The 27,525-nt window shown below is 46.6% G+C and overlaps 1 protein-coding gene across 6 annotated transcripts in view; it reads right to left on the bottom strand.

The window, feature by feature from the left end:
* ZNF385A (zinc finger protein 385A) overlaps positions 1–27,218 on the bottom strand; it is a 191,764-nt gene extending 164,546 nt beyond the window's left edge. For 4 of the 6 annotated variants that reach the window (XM_060252063.1, XM_060252064.1, XM_060252065.1 and 1 more), the window contains exon 1: positions 26,922–27,218. In XM_060252063.1, the coding sequence (XP_060108046.1) occupies positions 26,922–26,931 (10 nt within the window). In that variant the 5' untranslated portion in view covers positions 26,932–27,218. The remainder of the gene's footprint in view (positions 1–26,921) is intronic. The other 2 variants (XM_060252066.1, XM_060252067.1) reach the window with 2 other exon arrangements.
* Between the last annotated feature and the right edge of the window lie 307 nt (positions 27,219–27,525).

Genomic DNA, 27,525 nt, shown 5'->3' with positions numbered 1-27,525 from the left:
AGTTGCACCTGTAGAGCAGGCCTGAGTTGGCAGGCATGCCAACTCCAGGTTGGGAAATTCCTGGAAATTTGGGGGTGGAGCCTGGGGAGGGATCTCAAAAGGAGGTAACGCCATAGGGTTCACCTTCCAAAGCAGCGACTTTCACAAGGGAACTGGCCTCTGCAGTGTGGAGATCAGTTTCACAAGGTAGCCATGTTGGTCTGCAATAGAACACTTGGATTCCAATCCAGTGCACTCAAAATACAGTAGGGTTGCCAGGTCCAATTCCAGAACTATCTGGGGACTTTGGGGGTAGAGCCAGGAGACTTTGGGGGTGGAGCCAGGAGCAAGGTTATGATGACTGAACTCCAAAGGGAGTTCTGGCCATCACATTTAAAGGGACCACATGCCTTTTAAATGCCTTCCCTTCACTGAAAATAATGGAGGATGGGGGCACCTTCTTGTGGGGCTCATTGAATTAGACCCCCTGGTCCAATCTTTTTGAAACTGGAAGCGGAGGGGGGTGGGGTTGAGGAAAGGCACTGGATGCTATGCTGAAAATTTGGTGCCTTTACCTCAAAAACAGCACCCCACCCCAGAGTCCCAGATACCCATATATCTCAATTATACCCTATGGGGAACTGGTCTCCAAATATAGGGTATAATGCAGTGCCCAGCGGATATCCCCCCCCCCCCCACACACACACAAACACACTTTCTGATAACCCAAAGCAGGGAGAGGGCATCCAAACCAGGGGATTGGCAACTGGGGATTGGCAACCCTAAAATACAGTGGGAGAATACTTTAAATTTCTGGATCATTCCATTGCTGATCTAAGAGTGACAGTCCTCAAAGAACTTTTGAGTGTTAAAAAAGTAAAAGTACCATAGTCCCCTGTGCAAGCAGCAGTTGTTTCCGACTCTGGGGTGACGTCGCATCACGTTTTCATGGCAGACTTTTTACAGGGTGGTTTGCCACTGCTTTCCTCAGTCATCTACACTTTTCCCCCAGCAAGCTGGGTACTCATTTTACCCACCTCGGAAAGATAGAAGACCGAGTGAACCTTGAGCCAGCTACCTGAACCCAGCTTCCCCCAGGATCGAACTCAAGTCATGAGCAGAGCTTGGACTGCAGTACTGCAGCTTAACACTCTGCACCATGGGGCTCCTGTGAAATTGTTGAACGAGATAATTAACAAATTCAGAACAATGGACCCCCCTCCCAGGGCTGAATAGGAGCGCAGGACTCTTATCTCACAACAGATACACATTTTCTCCCCCAAGCATTTCCCCCCTGCTCTAATGAGGGCTGATTACAATATGCATTGTCTTTTTGTATCCTTCATAAGTATTCTTTACAACACCTCTCCTACCTTCTATTTAGGAGAAAAGGACTCAATCTGCATTTCTACTTTGCTTGTGCCTGAGAAGGGAGCTTTTATCCTGAAACTCTTGCTGGTCTCTAACATGCTACTGGATTCGAATCTACGCAGAGATCAGTTGTAATTCTGTGAGATCTCCACGTCCCACCTGGAGCTTAGCAACCCTGGGCCTGAATCCCATTTGCCATATATCTTGAACAACAACCATTCTCTCCACATTCCCCCAAGCAGAAAACATTGTGCTCAGCCACAGGGACAGGGTTCTGCCATAGTTAGGACATAACAAATCCAAGTGGCATGATAAAGGAAAGGGAAGGCAAACAAAGAATCACAGAGGAGACCAGAGAAGTGTCAGTCAAAAAAACAGTAGATGAGGCTAGAGCAGCGGTGGGCAAACTCTGGCTTGGGAGTCACAGGTGGCTCTTTCACACATACCGTGAGGCTCTCAAAGCCCCCACTACCCCACTGAATGACTTGGAGAAGGCATTTCTCCCTTTAAATCACTTCTCCAAGTCAAGTCAGCTGGCAGCTTGGAGAATGCATTTAAATTAAAGTTGCTTTCTTTCCACCTCTTCCCACACACACACACTTATTTGTCCATCTTCCTTCCTTCCGGCTCTCAAACATCTGATTTTTATCAGTTTGGCCAACCCTGGGCTAGAGCAAGAGATACAGGAAGCCTCCCACCACATTCTACAATCCATTTAGGAAGCTGAGTTCCCAGGCAGAGCCCAGTGCCTGGCCTAATATTTGATATGGTGCAAAAACTGGTGTGCAGGACTAATACGCCATAGTTCCAAACTGATCCAGAGCAGCACCTTTTGCAAAGTTGCATGGGTTTTTTAAAAATTAAAAGACTGCTGCATCAGAAACAGGTGCCATGCTATAAGGTAACTGCATAGCACAGAGGGGAGGTGGGAGAACACAGAGGAGACAGGAGTGGTGACAAATTACATATGCAGTATCTTAACTGCATTTTGGTTACTTAGACTGCCTGCTGTGCTAACACATCCCTAAGCACCTGTGACCCAGCAACTAAGCATTTCACTGTCTTTGCAGCCAACATGCATTGGGCATAGAGGGCTTCAATAAACTTTACTGGTTTATGGAATCATGTGGGCAGCATGATCTATCCAATACCCAAACTTTTGCACAGATGAATCGAGATAGGCATAGAAAATGCTAATACAGAGACCTGAAGAGTAGCTTTTAATGACTCTTTGAGTCCGAGGAGCACGATGAAAGGCTGTCTCCTGCTTTGCCCTTGAGGGGCAATGTCTAAAATGCTGATGCTGGACCAGGCAAGAACTGGAGCCAGTCTTGAATCTTCAAATGTCACATCAAAATGCAGCCGAGGACTGCATAACTGTATTTCTCATTATTAATGTTCCAAGTGGAGGCCTGTGCATGGCCTGATCCGAAGAGAAGTGTATGTACTCCCCACTCCCGGAGGTAGGGAAAGACCACACACTCCTCCTTTGAATATTAATAATAAGTTAAAACGTAAAATGCACATGTGATTAGAGCTCCTTATATTTTTGTACATAATCAACACAAAGGGTTCATAGAGGCCCAGAATTCAAGGAGAACTAGGCTTTGCCTAGCTTTCTCCACAACAGATTAACTTTCTATATGAAAAGAAGTTTCATTGGGACGGGGGGCGGGGGGGATAAGGAAGCAACAGAACCCACCACCACTCCACCTACAATCTCAAGCAGTTCAGTCTCAACAGGGGTGCAACCAAGGCACTGTTTAGATATTGCAGTATCATTTTACAGCGACAATCCTTTCCAATTAGGTTACCCTTTGCAGCCAAACCATTCCAGTAGCAAATAACTTTCGTAGTTTAACACCCAAAGAATGTGTGGATGCAACCCAACGGATATTCCTCCACGTTGATTTGGGCTCTTACTGGAGCAAGTCGCTCTGTTTCAGTCCCACCAGCGAGTATGGGAGCAGCAGACTGGAGGACTTCTAAGTGGCTCCGGCCTGGCCCATCCCCTGGTGGGGTGATCCTATCTGCACCCAGGTGCCCTATGGAGAAATGATGTAAAGGTAAGCCTAAGGGCAATGCTGCATTGACTCAGCTCCAAACTGGGTGAGGCAGGCTCCTCTTGGCAATCCTGAAAACATGACACTTGATAACATGATAAGCAGTGAGTGGGAACACAGTTGAAGCCTCTACAAGTCTATGCTGGGAAAGCCATTTTTCACACTAGACCTTTAATCCTGGTTTAGCCCTATCCCCAAGCTAACATTCTGCACTAAAATCATAGAATCACAGAGTTGGTTTCTCTGATTCTAGTGTAGAATGTCAGCTAAACCAAGATTAAAGGTCTAGTGTGAAATTGGTCCCATTTAATTCTGAGGAAAACCAGGGCTTTTTTTAAGCCCAGCAGGAAGAACATATGTGCATATTAGGCCACACATCCTGACATCATCATTGTTTCACACAAGGCTTTTTTTTTTTTTTAGAAAAAGCCCAGCAAGAGCTCATTAGCATATTAGGTCACAACCATTGAAGGCAAGCCAGCCAGAACTGTGTTCCTGTGCATTCCTGCTAAAAGAAACCCTGGCTGAAACTAAGAAGACCAGGCAAACTTCTACAGCAGCCAGGAAACAAGGAGAAACATGCCAAAAGAGTTATGCTTGAGTCCGTACAATAAGGTTTTTTTACACAAGAAAGAGCAATGCATTCTGCAAATGCTCAGAGGATCTCTTCTCAATCTATAGATGTGGTACATCAGATCCAGCTAGCATTGCCAGTTCTGGGCTGGGAAATACCTAGAGCCACCACCCCTGAGGGCAGGGTTGGAGGGGGGAGGAATCTCAGCAGGGCATAATGCCATAGAATCTACCCTCCAAAGCAGCCATACACACCCCCCCGCAACAAGAACTGATTTTGATCATCTGGAAATCAATTGTAATAGTGGGAGAGCCCCAGGTGCCACCTGGAAGATGGCAACCCTAGGCCTAGCCCGTGTAAGAAAACCAATGACCAGGATTCAATGAACCATTCCACCCCACCCCTTGCAAAAAAGTTTCTCTAACTATAGAGTGAAACCACAGTATTGCTGGAGCTAGAGTGGTACTAGTGTTGCCAATCCCCAGTTGGGGCAGGGGATCCCCTGGTTTGGAGGCTCTCCCTCCACTTCAGGGAGAATAAAAAGCAGGGTGGGGTGAGAAACATCCTCTGGGCACTCCACTACATCCTATGGAGACTGGTCCCCATAGGATATAATGAAGAATCTATCTGTGGGTATCTGTGGCTCTATGTGGGCTATTTTTTTAAGTAGAGGTCCAAATTTTCAGCATAGCATCTGGTGCCTCTCCTCAAAAAATCCCTCAAGTTTCAAAAAGATTGGGAGGGACGGTGGCTCAGTGGTAGAGCATCTGCATGGGAAGCAGAAGATCCCAGGTTCAATCCCTGGCATCTCCAAAAAAGGGTCCAGGCAAATAGGTGTGGAAAACCTCAGCTTGAGACCCTGGAGAGCCGCTGCCAGTCTGAGAAGACAATACTGACTTTGATGGACCAAGTGTCTGATTCAGTATAAAGAAGCTTCATATGTTCATATGACCAAGGGGTCCAATTCTATGAGCCCTGAAAGAAGGTGGCCCCCCCTCCATTATTTCCAAATAAGGGAAGGCATTTAAAAGGAGCAGAATCCCTTTAAATAGGATGGCTAGAACTCCCTTTGGAGTTCAGTTGTGCTTGTCACAACCTTGCTCCTGTCTCCACCCCCAAAGTTGCCCGGCTCCACCTAGAGTTGCCAAGTCTCTGAGTTGGAAAATACCTGGAGACTTTGGGGGTGGATCTGGGAGAGGGTGGAGTTTGGGGAGGGGAGGGGCCTCAGCATGGTATAATGCCATAGAATCCACTCTTGAAAGCAGTCATTTTCTCCAAGGGAGCTGATCTCTGCCAGTTGGAGATCAGTTGTAAAAGCAGGAGATCTTCATTCCCCATTAGGAAGCACTGGCATGTAGTGAATGAGATCCCAGGATGTGAACATCCTCCTGTAATAGGGATGAGGAGGACAAGTAACTTAAAAGATAGATTGGTCCATTCCGGGATGCACACATATGAGGTTATACAAGATTCTTTGATTGGACATTATGCATGCAGAAGATGCCTAGTGTGCCCTAAAGGCTTGGAAGTACAACAATTTCAGTTCAATGACACCTACCCTCCTTTTAAACTGCAGAATTTTTCATCCTGCACCACTAAGAATGTTGTATATTTAATAATTTGTGGGTGTGGTTTGTTTTATGTAGGAAGTACAACCCATTCTTTAAGGGTTCGTATACTGGAACATCATAGCTGCATTAAGAACATGGTTACAGACATGCCTCTTGGGAATCACTTTGTTGAAAAAAACATACAGTGGATGACTTTCAGTTTGGTTTTCTACAAATATGTGAAAGGGGGAGTGCATGAAAATGTACAAAAGGTTATGTTGCATAAGGAATGCTAGGAGCCCCATGGCGCAGAGTAGTAAGCTGCAGTACTGCAGTCCAAGTTCTGCTCATGACGAGTTCGATCCTGGGGGAAGCTGGGTTCAGGTAGCCAACTCAAGGTTGATTCAGCCTTCCATCCTGCCGAGGTTGGTAAAATGAGTATCCAGCTTGCTGGGGGGAAAGTGTAGATGACCGAGGAAGGCAATGGCAAACCACCCCCTAAAAAGTCTGCCATGAAAACGTCATGATGCGATGTCACCCCAGAGTCAGAAAATGACTGGTGCTTGCACAGGGGACTACCTTTACCTTTTTAAGGAATACTATTGGATCCACAGATGGAATTCTGTGACACCCCATCGGTTAAATCTGGCTCTGGATCTATCGCGTTTTTGTAAGTTTGAATGGAATTGGGTCCCCATATAAATTTTTATAATTCAGGGTATATTAGGTTATCATAATAACAGATTTAAATACCCAAAATTTATTTCTGATACACAATTTCTAAAAAATTTTTTGATAAATAACTTCTTGAGTAGAATTTTCAATAATTGTTTCATATAAATACATTTATAATGGTATATATAGAACTAAAATTAATTCGCATTGGGTTTTTGGAATTTAGGATTAATAAAAAGAATTCTGATTTAAGAATCATTATTCATAAAAACTTGATTACACATGGCATAATTGTTTAAAGAAACGGGTTCTGGAAATTCTCTGCGTATGCAATAGCACTTTAAGGAAGACAGGTGTTTTAAATGATATCTCTTTAAGAGTCTGACCAAGAGAGATGTACGTAGTTGCTTTGAGCCACCTGAGCATTTGCCTGTAAGAAAGGAAGCCAGAAGACAATTTGTCCTCCATATGCATTGAAATTACGTCTTCACTGATGTTATGAAATGTGAGTATTTGTATATCTTTGTATTGATTGTTGCATGGTTCTTATGGAATGTGTAGCTAGGTTACGTTTGTTGTACTTTTGTGTCTGATTGTGGAATGTATAGTAATGTTGTATGTTAACTGCAGAAAATTATAATCTCGTGCTTGAGGAAATTTATGAAACAGGAAGTGGAATACCGCTTGTCCTGTCACACACACATTTTTTCATGGGATCTGATGAAAATGGAACATGACTGCATACATTAAATCTACCAGAATCTACGTGATTAATATGAACTGAGTATTTTATTATTGGACTGAGTTTCAATGGCTATATATTGAGTATAGTATTTCCCTGTCTTTCTCGTAATAAATGTATGTGTATTATTATAGCAATTTCGTCAAAGGTTGGAGGGAAATAATAAAACATTGACTGTGAGCCCTTCGTCTGGCTCAAAGAAACTAGATTGTAGATGAATCGTTCTGGCAAGGCCTATCTGGCAACATCCTGTAGTTCTAGGGTTGCCAACCTTCAGGTGATGGCTGGAGATCTTCAGCTATTACAACTGAGCTCCAGGCAACAGAGATTGGTTCCCCTGGAAAAAATGGCTGCTTTGGAAGGCTGACTCTATGGCATTATACTGCATTGCTGTCCCTCCCCGCCCCAATCTCCACCCTCTTCAAGATGCACCCCAAAAATCTCCAGGTCTTTCCCAGCTCAGACCTGGCAACCTCAAATAGTTCAAAAACTACTCAATCACAGTTTTCTCTGCTATTTTTCAGTACACACAAAAAGAGAGCTTTTACACTTATCCACATCAGTGATTATCACATATTCACACAACCACCCCATGAGCTAAATTAGGCCAAATCCACACTCTACCTGGCACATATCTTTTCTATCCTGTTTGACTACTAGTGAGTCTAGGCCTCACTTGACTCTCTCTGGTTTATATTTTTTATTTACTTCATTTATACTCCACTTTTCTCCCCAATAGGAACCTAAAGCAGCTTACATTGTTCTTCTTTCACACTCACAGCAACCCTGTGAGACAGGCAAAGCTGTGGGTAAATGACTGGCCCAAGGTCACATATATTATTAGCCCGAGCTCCATATCAGAGAGGGGATTCAAACTTGGGTCTTCTAGATTCTAGTCCAACTCTCTAACCACTAGAACTTATCATGTGACTCAAGTCAAATATAGATATATATTTCCATGGGCACCGCCCCCATTCACATGACCAACAAGGACTGGATGGATCACAATGAAGTGTGGCATATATGTATAATCTTAAAGTTCACTTCCAGTTTCTGTTACCTGCGCAATAAGCTAGGCCCAATGTGAAGCAGCCCTGAAAATCAGAGATTAACTTCCTCAGGGGCAACAGCCACCTTTTTTTACACGAGTGATTCAAATGTGGAATTCGCCGCCAGAATATGTAGTGATGGCCACAGGTGTAGAGAGCTTTACAAGGGAACTAAACAGAGTCATGGAGGAGAGGTCTATCAGTGGCTACTAGCCACTGATGTAAAGGGAACCTCTACATTTGAGGCAGTCAAACCTCTGAATATCAGAGCCAGGAGGCAACTTCAAGGGAAGGCTTCTATGACCTTTGTTATACCTCCAGAAGAACTGGTTGGCCACTGTATGTGACAGGATGCTGGACTAGAAGGACCACTGGCCTGATCCAGCAGGGCTCTTCTTATGATCTTACTCCACTCAGCATAGTTAGAAATCCTTATCCAGTCTAAGGAGATATCCTCTCATGCCTCTCACCACAAGTCTCTGAAGATGGAGGTTATCTTTAGGCTTCAAGAAGATTTCAAGCTTTGCTAAGCAGATTGGTGGGACACAGGCAACGGAGCTCAGAAGATTTTCCATGTCCAAAGTCAAACTTTGTACCGAACAAGCTCTCCTCACAACTGAGAAAAAGATTCAGACATTATCTGCCTGCAATGCTTGTGCTAAAGGACATGTAGATGGGGGTAGGACAACAGGGGCTGGATCCCACCTAAAATTGCCACTCATGGGGGATGGTGGTATTTATAGCTTCCTCCAGTTCCCACCAAGAATTTCTTTGAGGGTTACCTGTCCACCAGGAACAGCATTTCAGAAGGTATTGGTTGGGCAGCAGTGGGGGAGAAAAGCAGAGAAATCACGATGGAAATCCTTCCATTCCACTCATAGACATTTTAGGAGGGATCCAAGCAAAGGATTCCCTGAGTGCTCCTGAAGTGACAACAAGAACAAAACTAAGAATTTAACAGAGTTTCTTGTACAGTCTGGCATTCTGGCGGGGGAGGGGGGGCATTACTGTACCTCTAATGGGACTTCACACAAAAAGAGGCAACCTAGTTCACTACTGCTGTAGAAGGCAAGGTTATGAAAGGGTAGATTTTATTTGAACGTTAAATGAACCTTCCAAATGGTAAGAGCAGTTCTACATGCTTTTTCTCCCTGGAGGCTAGACAGCCATCTGCTGGGAATGCTTTGTGTTTGACTTCCCTGCCCCAAATGGGGGGAGCAACTAGATGGTATAAGGCCCTTGCCACTGTGATTCTACTGGTGTAGCAGCAGCAGCTAAGCCTTTAAGCCAGGGGTGGCCAAACTGTGGCTCTTTCACATATATTGTGTGGCTCTCAAAGCACCCACCACCCCACTGGCCTGCTTGGAGAAGGCATTTCTCTCTTTAAATCACTTCTCCCCCATCTATATGCCTTCCTTTCTTTCTGCTCTCACACTCTGACATTCATGGTCTTGCAGCTTTCAAACATCTGACATTTATTCTATGTGGCTCTTACATTAAGCAAGTTTGGCCACCCTTGTTCTAATCCACAATTCAAACTGGAATCATGGATTTTCTAGGCCTTCCACAAGCCACATTTCCTCAGCATGAGTACCCCACATGTGAATGGAGAATAACTATACTGACCTACTTTACACAGCAGGCGTAAGGAATATTGAAATAGTGCATGTGAAGCACTATAAAACGCCACCATAATTACACCATTTATCCTCCAGGCACATCCAATATACAATATCAAAACCCCATATAATGCTTACATTGATTCTACTCTTTCTTGGAGCTTCCTTTCACCCAGGACTCAGAAACAAAGAAGAGAATGCCTCTGGGATTCTATACTAGGGATGCCAGACTCCAAGGTGACTTGGGGAACCCCCAAAATTACAGCTGATCTCCAGAGCAGAGACCAGATCTCCTGGAAAAAATGGATACTTTTGTAGGGTGGACTCTATGCAATGTACCCCACTGAGGTCCCTGTCCTTCCATCAATCCACCCCCAAACCACCTAGAGTTTCCAACCTGGAATTGGCAACCTTGACCACCCCCCATTTCCCATCAGTGGCTGGGGGGGCGGTCCTGGCAACCTTAGTACACATGCAAAGTACATTCCCCTCAACAGGAAGGATCCCCAGTTTATTGATGGTGACCTTGGTTTGCCAGTCCCAGGTCCCAGTGGGGAATCCCCTGGTTTTGCAGGCTCCTGTTCACTGCCAGCCAGCTTGCCAGTGCGGGGAAGCCCTGCACCAACAGTCACCACATGCCTTTAAATCTCAACAGGCTTAGAAGAAGCTTGCAAAGAACTGTTTGTGTTTTGGAAGGTGTGTGTGCCTTTACATCTCAGCAGGACAATGCTGCAGGGGACAGGGCAGGTAAGCATGTGAAAGATGAAGCCAGCACAGTCCCTCCATTTTGCATTCATTTCAGAAGTCATTTCTATGGATAGTAAAGAGTTAACCAGAACCTAGATTGATCTGTTCAATACTTTCATTTTCCTGCTAGTCTGACGAAGTTGGTTGAAATACAGCAGATGATTACATCCAGCAACTCCCATAAGTAAATTGCCCCAGTGAAATTACAAAAGTGTGGGCTTGCAAACTGTTTTGGCTCCTTTGTGAGTGAGTGTGTGTGTGTTCACTTTAATTTAGTGGAAGTGCAGGTGCTTGGGAAACCCTCTGAAGGCAAAAAAGAGGAGGAAATGAAGACTGTATCCAAGGAAACTCCATTGCTGTATTTTTATTTAATTATTTATTTAAGGGGATAGAAAGGTATCCAGGCTCCACCCACAAAGTCCCCAGGTATTTCCTGAGTTGGACCAGGTAACCCTATGGTGACCCCGTAGGGTTTTCAAGGCAAGAGACTAACAGAGGAGATTTGCCATTGCTTTCCTCTGCATAGACACCTTGCACTTCCTTGGAGGTCTCCCACCCAAATACTAACCAGAGCTGACCTTGCTTGGCTTCCAAGTTCTGATGAAATCGGACTAGCCTGGCCTTTACCTATTAATTATTCCCAATTATTAAAGGATGCAGAAAGCAAAATTGCCCATAGCAAATTAGTAAACCTAGAGGCCAAACTAGGATACAAAGCCAGATTTTCCTTATCCAAAGCAATTGCATTATCCTCTGAATCAGCAGTTTCTAAACTGAAAGACGTGTGGGGGCCGCAATGTTTTATAATTAAAGAGTCAAACTGCTTCCGCTTTTGGAACAAAAGGTCAATGAAAAACCAGTAAGATACAGCCCACTTGCACAAATGAAAATATGGAACTTAATACTGAAAACTGACATATTGGTTAATCATCCATAAAGTTTCAGAAATCCAAACACTAGTTATCACAAGGTTCTTCATTAGAAACTAGTGCAGTGTTTAAGAGTATCAGATCAGGGTCTGGGAGACTGCTTTGTAATGGAAGACTTGCTGGGCGACTTTGGGGCAGCTACTCTCAGTCAAAATTACCTCACAAAGTTGATGTGTGGATAAAATGGATGAGAGGAGAACAGTGTAAACTATGCTATATTGGGTTCCCAGGGGGAGGGAAAGGAGAGTATAACTAAAGTAAAAAGAAGAACAAGAGATCAGATTTATACCCCACACTTCACTTGGAGTCTCAGAGTAGCTTAAAATCTCCTTTCCCTTCCTCTCTCTGCAACAGACACCCTGTGAGGTAGGTGGGGCTGAGAGACCTCTGAGAGAACTGCTCTAGAGAAAGCAGAAGCTGCACGTAGAGGAGTGGGGAATCAAACCTAGTTCTCCCAAATTAGAATTTATTTTATTTTGTGCTTCTAACCACTACACCAAATAAATAAAGACAGGCTTATAACAAGTAATAAACATATATAGGAGCACCCAGGCCCATAGCCAGGATTTTAAAAGTTGGAAAAGAAGGAAAGGTCCCCTGTGCAAGCACCAGTAGTTTCTGACTCTGGGGTGACGTTGCTTTCACAACGTTTTCACGGCAGACTTTTTACGGGGTGGTTTGCCATTGCCTTCCCCAGTCATCTACACTTTCCCCCAGCAAGCTGGGTACTCATTTCACCGACCTCGGAAGGATGGAAAGCTGAGTCAACCTTGGGGCATGTAAAAAAGTCAGGGAGCACTTAGTAGTTCCTCTCCCCTGGCTGCCACTCGCCATTCCCTCCTGCCCTCCCACAGCCACCGCTTGGCCCCTTTAAATGGTGTTGGAGGGCAGAAGCTGCTCCTAGGTACCATTCCCAAGCAATTTAAATCATAGGGGAGGAGGGGCAGCCCCAAGTCTCTCAGCTTTCACCCCACAGCAGTGGAAGGGGGAGGGGGGAAGGAAGGTCAGGGGCACCTCAGTTGGGGTACCCAACAGGGAGTTAGGGTGCAGGCCCCACACAGGCCCCCCTGTAGCTACAGGCCCAGGAGCACACCATATGATTGATTTATGACTGGCCTAAATCTGTGCACAGTTTACACTTGGATTACCGGCAACTGCTCACCTCTATAATTTTCCCTTTTCTGTAAAGCATCTCTAAGAAGCCCTAAAAAAACTTGGCCTGCCATGACCTTCATATGCCAGCTATTCTAGTATCCTACCCATCTCTCTGCTAAATCTTAAAGGATTTGACTTTCTTGCTTCAAAGAGCAACAAGGGGTTCTGTGGAGAGCCCTAAGAGGAAGACCACTGCTTCAGAGATATAACACACAAAACCCTTTTGCTGCTGAAGATGATCTGTGTCCTTTGGTTATGGCTACACACAGCATCATGCCCAGAATGCTCTGCTCCTGTTCACTACAGCACCTCTGACCATCCGGCATCACTGCAGTGTGGGCTCAAGAACGCAAGGTCACAGCAAAGTCAGGGACCGAGCTGACAAGGCTGGGGACCGGCCACCCCCCACCCCCACCAGCTCCCTTCCTGGGACAGAGCAGAGCTGACGATTGTGGCTTGCTATCTCTAGAGTCACGGAAGATTTTTACCGCAACAGAAAAAATCTGGGCAATTGTTACAAACCAGCCCACAAATAAGATCCTGCTTAGGCGATAAAAATAGCCACTAAAGCTGTGGCTACCTGGTTACATAAAGACCGTCCGGGCGCCTGGCTCAGCCTCAGACAGACAGGGGGGGGGGGGTTGCAGGCAGCAGATCCAGCTGGGATTCTGCATTCACATGGACCCTCTTGCAATAAATGACTGGGATAATCAGAGCATAGCAAACCACAACCTTGATCAAGGATCCTGCCTGCAGGAATGACCCACAGTCAAAGCCGGCACTCTTCATCATGTCTGAGAAGGATGCACGTTGGGCAATCTTTGGCTGTTCAGCCATTCTGGCCCATTCACAAGGGTGGCGATGAAAAGGGGAGGGAGAGAAAGTCGTCTCCGTGACTGCTTTGCAGAATCAACCAGAAATTGAACAGGGCATCCATTAGACCAAAGAATGACGCAGGCACTTTCCCCATTTCTGGTTCTGTGTTTTTATTTTTTAGGAATTCAGGTCCTTGCCAAATCCTTAGACTCCACTTGAATACTCAGGCATGACCATACATACAGCCTGGACACACAGAAGTGCCCCAAGGCAAACTAAAATGCATAGCATTGCAAAGATAGGATTAGAAAGCAATATTCAAAAAATCAAACTTCTAGATGACCGGGGGCAAGGGAGGGGGGAGAGAGAAGACCCCCCCTCCCCCGGGAACTTTTCAACCCTGCCAAAAGAACACACTACCTTGTTCAACTCTGGAATGGCCTTGCCCAAGATATGGTTGTCAATCTCCAGAAGGTAGCTGGGGATCTCTCCCTATTACAACTGATCTCCAGACAACAGAGGCCAGGTCACCTGGAGAAAATGGCTGCTTTGGAAGGTGGACTGTATAGCATTATACCCCACTGAAGACTCTCCCTTCCCCAAACCCTCCCCTACGCAGGCTCCAAGTCTCAAATCTCTAGCTACTCCCCAACCTGGAGCTGGCAATCCACCCAACACTCAAGAATGAAGGTATGGTAAGAGTTTGGCAGCCAGAGTGTCTGAAGCAGAAACCACACAGACAATATTTTGCAGCAGCAGGAATACTAACTGGAACTCCTTCCAATTCAGAATTCAATTCACAGTGTTCCTATCTCCAGCGATCCAAGATAATCTGAAGGCTGTTAAAACTATCTGTCAATTCTGTGGAATGGCGGACTGCACGCTAGACAACACAACAGGCCTTCCTGCAGTGGCCTTTTATTAAGGGAAGCTCGGCAACTTTCAGATCCCTGCTGCTGTGACTTTGTATTCTCCTCCTCTAACAATGGGGCCCTCGGTTGCGACTTGATTGGGAACCACGGCAAACAAATTGCTAAGGCAAACACGGCTGGGAAATCGACCCATGAGGCTGTGCTTTGCAGTTTCTTATCCACAGCGCATAAAAGGTTTGCCAAGGGGTAGCCATGTTTGTCTCTGAGGAGGGGGGGAAATAAAGAAATAAAAAAACAAAGCAACAGACTGTCATAGGCCCTTTCAAGACCCACAAATGTATTACTTCTGCTAACAAAAGACCACTTCACCAGATGCATTGGCTCAGCCCCATACATTTGTTATTCTTTAAGTTGCTAAAGCATTCTTGCTTTGAATACACATCGTAAAAAAGTTTGCTTTCGGAAACAACCAAACATCACCCCAGTAACTCTCCCTGAAAACATATTAATGTGACGATTTTTTCCCTCTCACTGGAAAGACATTTTTTTTCACCTAACTTCTCGAGAGTTCAAATGGACTGGTATGATAGAGTAGTATAACATGCAGAAGACCCAGTTAATGTCCCCCTTCTGTTCACAGAGCGGGGCTGCCAACGGAGGTAGTGGAATGTGCCATCAAGCTGCAGTTGACTCTGTAGGGCATGGGGTGTCAAACTCATTTTGTTATGAGGGCCAAATCTGACATAAATGAGACCATGTTGGACTGGGCCTTGTGTGTACCTATTTAAGATCAAGTAGCAGAGACATAGACATTATAAAGGATAAAAACACAATTAAAGATTTTTTTAAAAACTTAAAACATGCTTAAAACTCTAGCACTCGTTGGTAACAGTGCTTTCTTTGTATTTCTCCCATGAGATCCAGGGAACTGGGCAAAGGAAGCTTTGGCTCTTTGCTTCCTTCCCCAGGGGACCAAGAGGGAGAGGTGCCTCAGCCAATAGGAGGAAGAGAGGCTTGGCTCAATAGCTCTGCAACTGAGAGAGCCTTGCAAAGCAAGCAGTAATGCAGAAGGAAGCAAGAGAAAGGGAGAAGGAAGCAAATACAGCCAGTTACTCAGGGGCCTGATAGGAGCCCTCTAGGGGCCTGATTCAGCCTCCGGGCTGCATGTTTGACACCCCTGCTTAGGGTTTGCAAGGAAAGAGACATTCAGAAGCTATTTGCCATTGCCTGCCTCTGTGTAGTAACCCTGGACTTTCTTGGTGGTCTCCCATCCAAGTACTAACCAGGGCTGATTCTGCTTAGCTTCTGAGAGCTGTCCTGATCAGGCTGGCCTGGACCATTGATGACAGGGCAACTGTACCAGAGAAAGATGTCCTGTTCGTTTAACAGGGGCTTAATAGGATGTTACTAACCAGGTGATGTTCTTTACCTTGCTGCCATGGAAGACTTCAGTTGCCCATCTCCACACACAAAGCCCCTGTTGAAGAGACAGGGCATTCTTCTCAGGCCAGTTCGCAATGCTATCCCAGAATGGCCTCGGGCAAGCCCAGGGCTGCATTTCACGCTTCTGTTTTGGTTACACTGCATATGGAATTGTGCACTGTATGTAGAATTCTCAAGAATCTCAGCTTGCTGTGTTAAAAAAACAAACTCAAGTTTCTAGCCCTCATGAGGCCAGAGATACTGCTGTAATTGTTTGGGTAATATTTTACAAAATCTCAGAAGATGAAAGCAGACAAGAGTTTACAGTTGTCCTGCCTAGCTCTCCCACCTCCCCGGACATTTACAAGTAGAATATATGAGGCTGTGAGCTGACAGGACATACCGGTTAAGAAAATGAGCAGTGACCCAGGAGATCCTCAGTTCTAATGTCACTTCTGCCACAAACTCACTAGGCAGCCTTAGGAAAGCCACAATCTCTGAGCCCCACCTATAATACGGGGATAATACTGGCCTGCCTTGCTGGACCGTTGTAAGGGATGTGGGATACAAATATTAAGTAGCAGTATTATCTGCAAAAATGCTTAATCAGTTGAGCATATACAAGTTGTGAAATTTAAAGGATTAAAAAAAATTAAAGTGGCACATTGCTTTTCTGTTTTAAGAGCAGAATATATGCACAATTACTTAGGAGTGAGTCCACCTAGTTTCAGTGGCTCTTACTTCCAAGTAAGCATGCACAAAACTGCAGCCTGAAAGTGAAACTCTTAAGCAGAAGAGCGTAGCTTTGCTTAGGATTGCACTGTGGATAAGAGGATGTGTACAAGTGCATTTGTTACACTAAAATTGCTACTGAAATTATTTAAATTATCACCACAGACCTGGACGGGCAATCTGCTTTTAATTAATAGCCATAAACCCATCAGTGAATGAATAATTAGCACCAGGCGTTCACAAACAAATCAGCCAAAGAAATTAAAAGGATTCCCTGCCCATTTCCACAGCCTTGGCATCAGTATCCAGCAATGCCAGGCAGATTCACTTGAATTAATCATATGAGTTCCCCAAGATCCTTCCATACCAGGCACCATACCTGCTGTATCTTCCTTCTGCCCACCTATAGGGCTGTGGGGGTGGATACATCAACATTGCAATTGGAAGGTGGAAACAATCATCTACCCATTCCATCCCATGGCAAAGTCAAGCCACAATGACACTGCCATATCCAAAGTGAGTTAAAAACTATGTGATAGCTTCAGAAGCAACTGCATGCAGGATACATCCCAAAAAATGAATTGGAAGCAGTGGAGAAGGAAGAAAGAGTCACCACCCTGGGCAGAAGAGTAATTTTGCCTTTTGCTGCAGCATGGGGCATGGTTCTCTGGTTTTGGTCAACTGAGAGATATCTGTTGGGCACGTAATGTCCAGCAGTGTACCATTTGTGACACACAGTGGAGTGGTTTCAGAAAGTAGCTGGTGCTGGTCTGCAATAGAGGAGTTAGATTCGAGTCCAACAGCACCCTAAAGACCAACTAGAGTTTCTGGGTATAATATTTCAGAAGCCAAAGCTCCCTTTGTCAGACACAAGTAGCACATCAAAATAGTAGTACTCGTGTCTGACAAAGGGAGTGTTCACTCTCAAAAGCTTATACCCTACAATTTGTTGGTCTCTAAGGTGCAACCTGTTGGTCTGTAAGGTGAGAGCTAGTTTGGTGTAGTGGTTAAGTGCACAGACTCTTATCTTGGAGAACCAGGTTTGATTCCCCACTGCTCCACATGCAACTGCTGGAATGGCCTTGGGTCAGCCATGGTTCTCATAGATCTGTTCTCTCAAGAGCAGTTTCTATCAGAGCTCTTTCAGCCCCACCTACCTTAGGGTGGGGAGAGAAAGGAGACTGTAAGCCACTCTGAGACTCTGACTGAAGGGCAAGGTATAAATCCAATCTCTTCTTCTTCTTGCATCTAATTCTGGACTGGGTTACATAAATTGATCTGCTGGCCCTGCTGGCTGGGCAGAGAGTTAAATTCAATTCTATATTATTTACAGCTATATTCTGCATTTATTCCAGCATGGAATTCAGAACATAAGAGAAGCCATGTTGGATCAGGCCAATGGCCCATCCAGTCCAACACTCTGTGTCACACAGTGGCAAAAAAAACAAAACAGGTGCCATCAGGAGGCCCATCAGTGGGGTCAGGACACTAGAAGCCCTCCCAATGTGCTCCCTCTCAAGCACCAAGAATACAGAGCATCACTGCCCCAGACAGAGAGTTCCAACAATACGCTGTGGCTAATAGCCACTGATGGACCTCTTCTCCATATGTTTATCCAATCCCCTCTTGAAGCTGGCTATGCTTGTAGTTGCCACCACCTCCTGTGGCAGAGAATTCCATGTGTTAATCACCCTCTGGGTGAAGAAGCATTTCCTTTTATCTGTTCAAACCAGAATGCTCAGCAATTTCATTGAATGTCCACAAGTCCTTGTATTGTGAGAAAGGGAGAAAAGTACTTCTTTCTCTCCCTTCTCTATCCGAGGCAAAATCTTGTAAACTTCTATCATGTCACTCCTCAGTCATCATTTCTCCAAGCTAAAGAGCACCAAGTGTTTTAACCTTTCTTCATAGGGAAAGTGTTCCAACCTTTCAAGATGGGAGACATCATGTTCACATTCAGCCACTGATCACAGCCAGACCTGTATCACATGCTCTCAAATCCTATTGCAAGCCCCACATCATCACCTTGGAAGGAAGTAATTTGCCCTTTATATACCAGCAAAGTCAAGTTTACTACCACCATGAATCTGAAGCCTCCTCATGATGACCAGTATTATAAAAGCACCTGCAAAAGTGTACCTTGCATTTGTGCCTTCTTAGATGTGCAACCGAACAAAAAAAATACTGTGGGTTAACAGCCCTGACGTGCCAGGTAATCAATTCCCTGCCGCCTCCCCCCTTCACGCTGGTGTCCTTGAACCAGAGAAGGTCCATGATGGTTTAATTATGTGGTAGGGTCTCTGCCGCATCCCTTTAAACAATCAATCAATAAGGCTTCTTACTTTTCTTTGGAAGAGATAATGACTAGTTTTAGGAACAGCATGACTCATGTTTGGAATACAGAATTTTGGCTTCCTGGGTGCTATGGCGCTTGGGGCATAAAACATGGTAGCAGGGCCAAATTATGAGTCTTACGCTGTGGTATTGTCACATCTGCTAGAATGCATGCAAGAATAACTCTGGAGGTTGGAAGGACAAGTAAACTCTCTCTTTTGAACTAGAAGTTACAAACACTTGTCAGTTCCATCCTGGAATAGAGGTCTGTTAGTGACTGGTAGCTATCTGGTAAGCAAGCAAAGAAGCACAAACCTCCCTTAACCACTGCAGCTTCTTTGAGAACTAGGAAATTAACCCAGAGCCACACAATGAAAGTGCACCACAGATGCCAAAAATGTTAACAAAAGAAAAAAGTTACGACAGACAGTTAATACCCTGGCTCATGGCACTGTGCAGGCCCAGCCACAATCAGGCCAAGAATCACAAGATGTTCCTCACACCAGTGTGCAGTTCACCACCACATGCCCAGATGTCTTATGCTCAAGCAGCAGCCGGTACAGGAGAGCAACTCTTTTACTTTGCCTGGGGAGGCGGGCAGGCTGTTGAACATCCTCCCATCACACCCCACGCTGTGGCATTACATAAACATTACGTCAGCAAAACAGAATGCCAAGGATCAAGATTCCCAAGGCTCATTCCCAACCAAGAGCAGCCAATTGTGGGTGGCCAAATGTAGGCATGTTTTGAATACAACACCCTGCTTGAGTGAGGACAGCACACAGCGAAGATGAGAACGGGCAAGTTCATTGCTCCACCCTGCAACCAACAAGCAGTAACCTCAGCGCTCTGGTTCCTTCCAAAAACAAGAAATAATGCAGAGTGGAAGGATTTCAAAACCATAATGATGTGGGGTGTTATAACTCAACTTGAAGGGTTTTTTGTTTTTTTAAAAACTTTCTTAGTGTACAGACAAGGTCCAAAGTGGTCCAAGTGCTGGTACATTAGCACAACAAACTTTCAGGTTCAACAGAACTGTTCTTCAGGTGGAAGAGTTCTGTGAAATCAAATGCCTGGCAACCCTACCAATGGGGACTAATACAAACATATCATTGGAACCATTTTCAGATCTGACCTGTTTCACTTTACAGCTGGGGACTGAACTTGGGTCCACCCACATGCTAAGTAGGTGCCCCACCACTGAGCCACGGTTTCTCCCCTTCCTTGTTTCTCCTCCCAGCCATGTGACAGGAAGAGGAGGTCCCAGCATCACCAGTTACAACATTGTGACCACTTATATATACATGAAAAAGTGAAAAGGGGGATTAGACTTTATACCCTATATGTCTTCATTACACAGCCCAGGAAAGCAGCCGGGGAGGGGGGGGGAGGGAGAGAAAACAAAATAAAATAAAAGGGTGCTTAGATGCCCACTATACAGATAAAGAACTGAGGCTGAAAGATGCTGCCACCAAAGGAGATGGTTGCAGTGCCATTTCTCTTACAGAACATCACTGGCTCCCTCCCTGCATAGCTGGCTCAGAAAAAAGACGGGGGGGGGGGGGGGATCCAAGGGTCAAGGCAAGGCCTTTTTGATCATTGCTGCTTGCCGATCCCAGCTGCATCCTCAATTAACCCTGCTTCCCAGCTGGACTTAGCAGCTGGGGGATTATTACAGCCCCCACAGAGCTGGTGTAGCAAAGCCCTGGGTCAGCCAAGCCTTTCCCGCTGCTACATTCATGGCCCCGCGCAAGAAAACAAACAATTTAAAGGCAGTCTGTAACTACGGAGCCTCAGATTCTGCAAAGGTATGCTACAAAAGCATATTTATGCCTGTTGACTTCTTCAAACATAAATTATTATTTCCAGGCCTGCAAACCCTATCTGTAGTGGAAATACAGGACCCAGACTGACCGCTTCCAGATAAGGTTCTGCAGCTCCCTGGCATTCCTTGGAAGCTTTTCAGAGGTTCCTTGGTGATAATTTTCCAGGAGACCTCTTGCCCCATTGGCTATCAAGTTCCCCTGTGCCCAGAAAACACAGCTATGAAGAGTGGGGAGGATTCTAGGAAGCACATGCTCTGTTCCTATTGGGCAGCAGTGAGGTTTCAGAGTCCTGAGAGACTCCCCACATTAACAGACTGTGCATCCTAGAATATGTCCCAGAATCCTTTACAGCAAGCAGAGGCTCCATGGCAGACAGGTCAATGTGGAAAGGGAACCCTAAAGAGAAATCCAACTTGCTTAGAGAAGGAAAGAAGAGCGAGACAAGATACATCCTAGTGAAGAAGCAAAAGGAACAAATGTCCCTGGGAAAATAATTTAATGCACCAAAGCATTGGGAAGCCCTGACTGCATGATGTCTAGAAACTTCTTTGCTTTTCTTTCAGTATTATGCCACATTCTTACACAAAACCTACTTGAGCAACCAGGGCTGACCTGGCTTAGCTTCTGAGATCTGAGGCCACAAAAGATCCTGGGAAACTCTGGTCAGCATCAATGATGAGATGGATCCAAGGCAGATTTGCTACCAAGTTTGAGATGGATCCAAAGCAGACTAGCTACCAAGTCTCAAATCAACGTTGACACCTCCATCCAGCTGAGCAAACCTGGGCAGAGTTTCATTCCTGCAAGGCAACAAAGGAGGAGAGCCAGTGGCTCTTTTTGTGAGTGCGTGTATTTATTTCCTTTGCGTCAGGGAGGACTGTAAAGTCACTTGGAAGCCAGGCACATGTGGAAGAAAGATGACAGACTTCACACACAAGCACACATGCTTCTTTTGATGTTCTTGAACCCAGACCCACAAGCTCCTGCCACAGCAACTCTAGAGCTCCCACATCTGCAAGATCAGACCCACATCTGTGATTCCTGGAGGTTGGTTCTCCTTCTTCCGGCCCAGGATCTAAAACCAAGCATCTTGGACTCCATAGGGAATGACAGAAACCAAATGGGCAATGCTTACTTAACAGTGTTGTTGTCTTGGAGAGTAAGCTGAAGGAGCTCCGGAGCGTCTCCTTCCCCATGACTAATGCACAAGACACTCACTGCATTTGTGACTTTACTCCCAGCTGATTCTGTCCAGACCCACAGCGTTTTGCTGCTTACAACTTCTTCAGGCCGAATGGTGCGAGGCAGAGAGCCACTGCCCAGGCACTCAAGACAGCAAAGTTCCTTTTTCCAAGCAGAAGATGAACAAGACCCGTCCTGAAGCATCCAACCTTTGGCATCGATGACAACAAAGCTGTGCCAAGGGCAGATTTGGCTGAGAAATCATCCAGGGAAGCTGCCATGTGGACGACACACAGAGGCTGATTTCTCCCTGCCAGCCTTAGAGAAGATGGCCAAATCCAGTTTGGGCTTCAATGGGTGTGGGATGCAATAAGCTTGTATTAACTTGGCCGGAGGGAACCGATTTTGGAAAGAAAATAATCCCACGGCTCCCTTGATAAATTCACAGGATTCACAGACAGATGCTGCCCACTACACGGCGATCCTCCCGATGGGTAGATATGCTATGCCACAACGAGTCTGCCAGGCGCCACCGATGTATGCAGGGCCTTCCACAGTCACACATCACAGCATATTATGATCACCTTCTCTGCACTGCACTCCAGTATCTCCCCCCATTCCAGTTAACTGCTGTCAAGGCTTGCTGCATCAAGATCCTCTTCAGTGGCCTGGCTGTGCCCACTGCCTTCTCCATCCAAGAGACTGCAAAGTCACTCATCACTCATGGTATGTTCACTCTGCCATTTCTAACAGGTCTGTATTCCTCACGCCAGACTCTATGCCCCAGGAACACCTTAGTGGACGTAGCTGTTATACTGGCCCCGTTTGTGTTCCTTATTTGCTGTATTGTCACTCTTTCTAAGAAACCACACTGGTGCATCCCTACAAGGCACTGTCATGGCTCACTCCATATTATTATTGTTGTTTTCAGGACCTTTTTCTGGAAACTTTCCAAAACTTTCCAACTTTTTGTACAATTCTGTTTCCACAAAGAGATTTCAGAACTCCGTTCTGCCATGTTCCCCCAGAAAAAAAATCCCTGATTGGTTTTATACGTCACCCAACTTGCCATCTGCAAAACCTTGCAAGGGCAGCTCCGGATATACATACTGATGCCAACTGTTGTGCCACCTGCCCAGTGAATCCACAGTTGTGCTGGCATTTACGAAGAAAAAAAGCTAAGGAAACCCCCAGTAAATAGTACATTACAGTCCTCAATAATTTTACCATGTAAGAGTATATAATAATATCAAACAGACACTTCTCTTACAATATCAAAATACACAGTAAGCAATGAACTTTCAATAGTACAATTAGAAATTACAGACAATTAGAAATTACATTCAAAAAAATATACAAAACATACTCTCAAGTCCAAACTTCCATAAGTCAAAACTGCTCTCAAAATTCTGTATATTTTTGTCGCGTGTAATTTCAGTAAGTTCATTGCTTACTGTGTATTTTGGTATTGTAAGAGAAGTGTCTGTTTGATATTATTATATACTATACTATTACATGGTAATGCATTAGTAAAGACTATAATGTACTATTTACTGGGGGTTTCCTTAGCTTGATTTTGATTATGTAGGGCATTTAAGAAGAGGCAACCCCAGGTTGCAATGCCCCGGCCATCTCACAAAAGCTTTTGGGTTCACAGCTAGCAATAACCTCAACTGCAACATCTCTCATGGAACAATGTCAAGACTTCCCCAGGTAGGGGAAGAATTGTTAGCCAACTAAATGGAATCTTTGTGTGGCCTTTCCCACCCCAAGGGGCATGTCTGGCACCTACCTGGGAAATAGCTGGGACACTGTCCTGATTCCATGTTGCTTACACACAAGCTACTTGGTGGTGGGAACCCAGCACTGGAACAGACAGATGCAGAGTGAGGTAAAAAGGAGAAACTGAAGAAAGGTAAAGGAAGATAAGACGGACAGAGGATTCAAAAGAATCAAGGAAATATTTGCCAGGGGAGGAGATACAGAAAAGCGAAAAGGGGAGGGATGTGAGCACAGAGAAGAGACAGTGATCGAGTCCCCCCAAAACCCCAAGTTGCATTTGAAGGCCAAGATACAATCAGTTCCTTCTCCCTCCTCCCAGCCTCTGTCTTTGGTTCCCCCTCCCAACAGTCTCTCACAATGCAGATCACGGGCATCAGTGGAATCTAAGGCTGACAAGATCATTGTTAGATCCAGTGCAGGAGCGGGGGTATAAGTCAGGTTGGCAAGTGGCCCAAGAAGCGGCCTGGTAGGATACAGAGACAGGTAATGCCCTAGGGTTCCAACACCAGGGGTCACCGAGGCCACAAGGGGTCCTAAGAGCAGAGGTTCTTTCCCTCCCCAAGGAAGTTTTCACAGAAGAGCCTGCAACGTCTCCAAGAAAGGGGAAGCAAACAAGTGATAACAGGCTAGAGGGGGTCAATACTCCAAACAGAAGGCCCTAGCAATGATCTGTATAGGCCAGGGGCCGATTCCAGCAAGCAGAAGTGTGTATATGTAAGGGAGAATGTTTGTAAGTGACAAGGCTGTCGATTTTGTTCAAAGCAAAGCTGCATGTGCACACAGACACACAAGGTCAAGATGGAGCTGAGCAGGGGCGTCTTCGTGGGAAAGGATTTATTTACTCCATGCATGCCCCGTCTTGCTCCCTAGTGGAGACCTAAAGCAGCTTACATTGTTCTCCTCTCCTCCCCCTGAATCCTCTCAGCAACCCTGTGAGGTAGGCTAGGATGAGCATGTGTGACTGGGCCCAAAGTCTGCTTCAATGACAGAGTGAAGATTCAAATCTGAATCTCTCCCAGATCCTAGCCCAGGGGTGGCCAAGGTGTGGCTTGGGAGCCAATTGTGACTCTTTTACACATATTGTGTAGGTCTTGAAACCCCGCCACCCCATTGGCCAGCTTGAAGAAGGCATTTTTCTCTTTAAATTACTTATCCAAGCTAAGCCAGCTGGCCTCTTTGAGAATGCATTTAAAGTTACTTTCTTTCCACCTCTCCCTCCCTTCCTTCCTTGGGACTCTCAAACATCTGACACTCATGTCTTGTGGCTCTCAAACATCTGGTATTTATTCTATGTGGCTCTTACTTTAAGCAAGTTTGGCCCCTGCTGTCCTAACCACTAGTCTAACCACTACACCACAACTGGTTCTCATTCTCAAAAGATGGGATTGAATAGGCATATTTCTGGCCCTTCTTGCCACGAAGTCAAAGAACAGCACGGCTGGTCTGAGGTTCCTGCTGTCACAAGCAGATTAAAATCTTGCTCCTCTCCTCTCCCTGTCCTCCCAACCCCACTCCCAGGGCTGTGTCATCTGCATAACAACAGCTCAATCAGCCATCAAGAGTTGGGTTCCATAGTATTTTCTAATTGTCATTTCTGATCTGTCAGCTCTGTTACATTCCTCCCCTTTGGAACTGTGTCTGTCTCCCCTCACCTCCACCCCCCCATCCCAGGTTTTCCAACACATCCTCAGGAATGCAGCAGATATCACTCAGCCCATGGACACACTGCTTCTGTGTGCCCCTTTCAAAGGGGAAACTGATGGCTCTCCTCTCCCTTCCAAAGGCAACCCACAGACAAGCAGGTACCCCCTAGAACCCTGGCATCCCAGAAGGGCTGGCAGCTTGACCCCTAGAGTAGAACCAGCCCTGTAGCATTGGAAACCCTTCTCCAAGTCATCCAGAATAACATCTCTGGCTCCTAAAGTGCACCTCTAGAATGGTCCATAGGTGTGACTGAGGCTGTTCCTTCACCACATGCCTCTCCTCCTACCCAGCACCTAGTTCGATGCTCAGTAGCCCGGATCACAACCTCCGCTTCGTTGGAAACAAGGGATGATATCGAGCCTGACTAGGAGAAGGTGGCTTGAGGGGGAATTTCATGCATGTCAAGCAATCTTGAACGTGCTCCCCTCTCACAGTTCTCTGGCGGGGCACCCCTCGAAACCCCAAATCTCCAAGCAATAGACTACTCAACAAAGGTTAAGGGAGAGGATGTCGAATGAGAAGTCAGACACCCTCTGCTACCCGTAAGCCATCCCCCCAAAAATGTTTGACGCTTGCTTGAGGATCAGGCCTGCTTTCCCCACACTGGGCAGGCAAGCCAAATGGCTGTGAAGGAGAAGCATCAGCCTGCATGAGGGAAAGGCCCCCCTCCGTCCCCCATACGGAGATCTAGGTCAACACTGATGCTTCAAGCTTGAGACAGTTTGTCAGAATGAGGGATTCGTCTATTCTTTCTCTCTTCTCTCCCCCCCCAACCCTGCTTTGCCTGCCTGGCAACAAACTCTTCTCTTCGACCCCCCCCCCATCACAACCCCTCCAACTGCTGGGCAAACGACCCAGAGGCGGTAGGGAGGGGGTCCTCTGAAAGATCGTTCCAAGGCCATGCAGCAGCGTCTGACAAGGGGGACAAGTTCCCAGAGATCCGGGGTGGGCTGTTATTGAAAGGGGGGGCAAGAAAGGCAGCGGGGACAGTGTCTTTAGCACCCCTACTGCTTCCACCGCTGCCCCTACATGTTAGCACCCTTCTCTCCTCTGCATTGCTAACCTTCACGGTCCTCATTCATCTCCTTCTCTCCCCGCCCCCCCCCCCCTTCCTAAAGTGACTGCTCAGAACAGTTCAATAACTTCCACCTTTGTGACGCAGACCTGAGTCGTTTGGGGACCGGGGGTGGGGGAAAAGACGGAGGTGCAGATTTACACTCCAAGGAGAAGGGAACGAATCTCTCCAGAATCTCCCTCCCCTGCAACGTCCCATTCATTACTGTAGAGATTGGAGGTAGGAGAGAGATCTGACGGAAGATGTCCTTCGTCTCTCTTGGTTAGGGACCACAGCCGGCCATTCCCAGAGTCAACCTTGCCCGGTCTGGATTTGAGCGAGAGAGGCAGGATCCTGAGTTTGTCAGGATGAAGGATTTCATCTCTTCCCTCCCCCCCCCCCCAAAAAAAAGGGAAGCGGGAGACTGAGGCATAGAAAAGAATTGGGGAGGGGGGATATCCGTCGCGCTGTCCCCGTGCAGACAGAGCCCAAATTCCCGGGAGGGAATCGGAATCTACCGATTCCCTCCCGGGCAAAAGAAAAGGAGAGGGTGGCTCTTCTCTCCGGAAGGGTCGATGGAAGGAAGGAAGGCGAAAGACGGAGATGGGAGCCTAAAAGAAGAAGTGAAAGATGTTGGACAGGATGGGGATGGAGGTGGGGGGGGGGGGGAGAGAGAGATCCAGGCGAAGTGCCCGCGTTCCGAGCGCCAAGGTGGCCGCGCGGTGGTGGAGCAGCGTCACTCACCTAGGATCATCCCTGTGAGGCTCGGGCTGCCCGGAGCAGCACCTTGCGTCTGGCCGCGCGGCGCAGCAGGGATGGCAGCAGCCGCTCAGGCAGAGAGGATCAGCCGTCTCCTCCTCCTCCTCCTCCCCCGCCTCCCTCGTGTCCGCTGCGGCGGTAGTTCTGCTGCTGCTGGTGGTGGCGGCGGTGCTAGGAGCGGGCCAGCCTAGACGGCGGCGGCGGCGCAGGGGCCCCGAGTGCAGCAGCAGCAGGACGCGCGAGCGAGAGAGCCCGAGTCAGAGGCGGCATCGCCAAAAAAAATGTCAGCGCCGCCAAAGCCCAAGCTTGCTCTCAACAACCCCCCCCCCGCCCCGCAGGCGGCTCGCCGGCTCGCCATTGGTTGCGCCGCCAACTCGAGCGCCCAATGAGAGGGGGCGGAGGCAAACTCGCAAAAAAACCGAACGGGAGGGGCCCCACCTTCTTGCTCCCCCCTCCCCGCCTTCGCCTGCCTGCCCCCTAAAGTCTGCTCGGCCGACGCTCTCTCCGCAGTGGCAGCAGGCAGGCGGGGGGCAAATCTTTTGGCGCGTCTCGCACGCGCTGGAGCACGCGCGCAAGGAAGGCCAAGCGC

Source organism: Heteronotia binoei, chromosome 13 (assembly GCF_032191835.1).
Source record: "Heteronotia binoei isolate CCM8104 ecotype False Entrance Well chromosome 13, APGP_CSIRO_Hbin_v1, whole genome shotgun sequence".
Classification (NCBI taxonomy): Eukaryota; Metazoa; Chordata; class Lepidosauria; order Squamata; family Gekkonidae; genus Heteronotia; species Heteronotia binoei.
The sequence above is the reverse complement of the archived record's forward strand: the minus strand, read 5'-3'. Positions and strand labels throughout refer to the sequence as shown.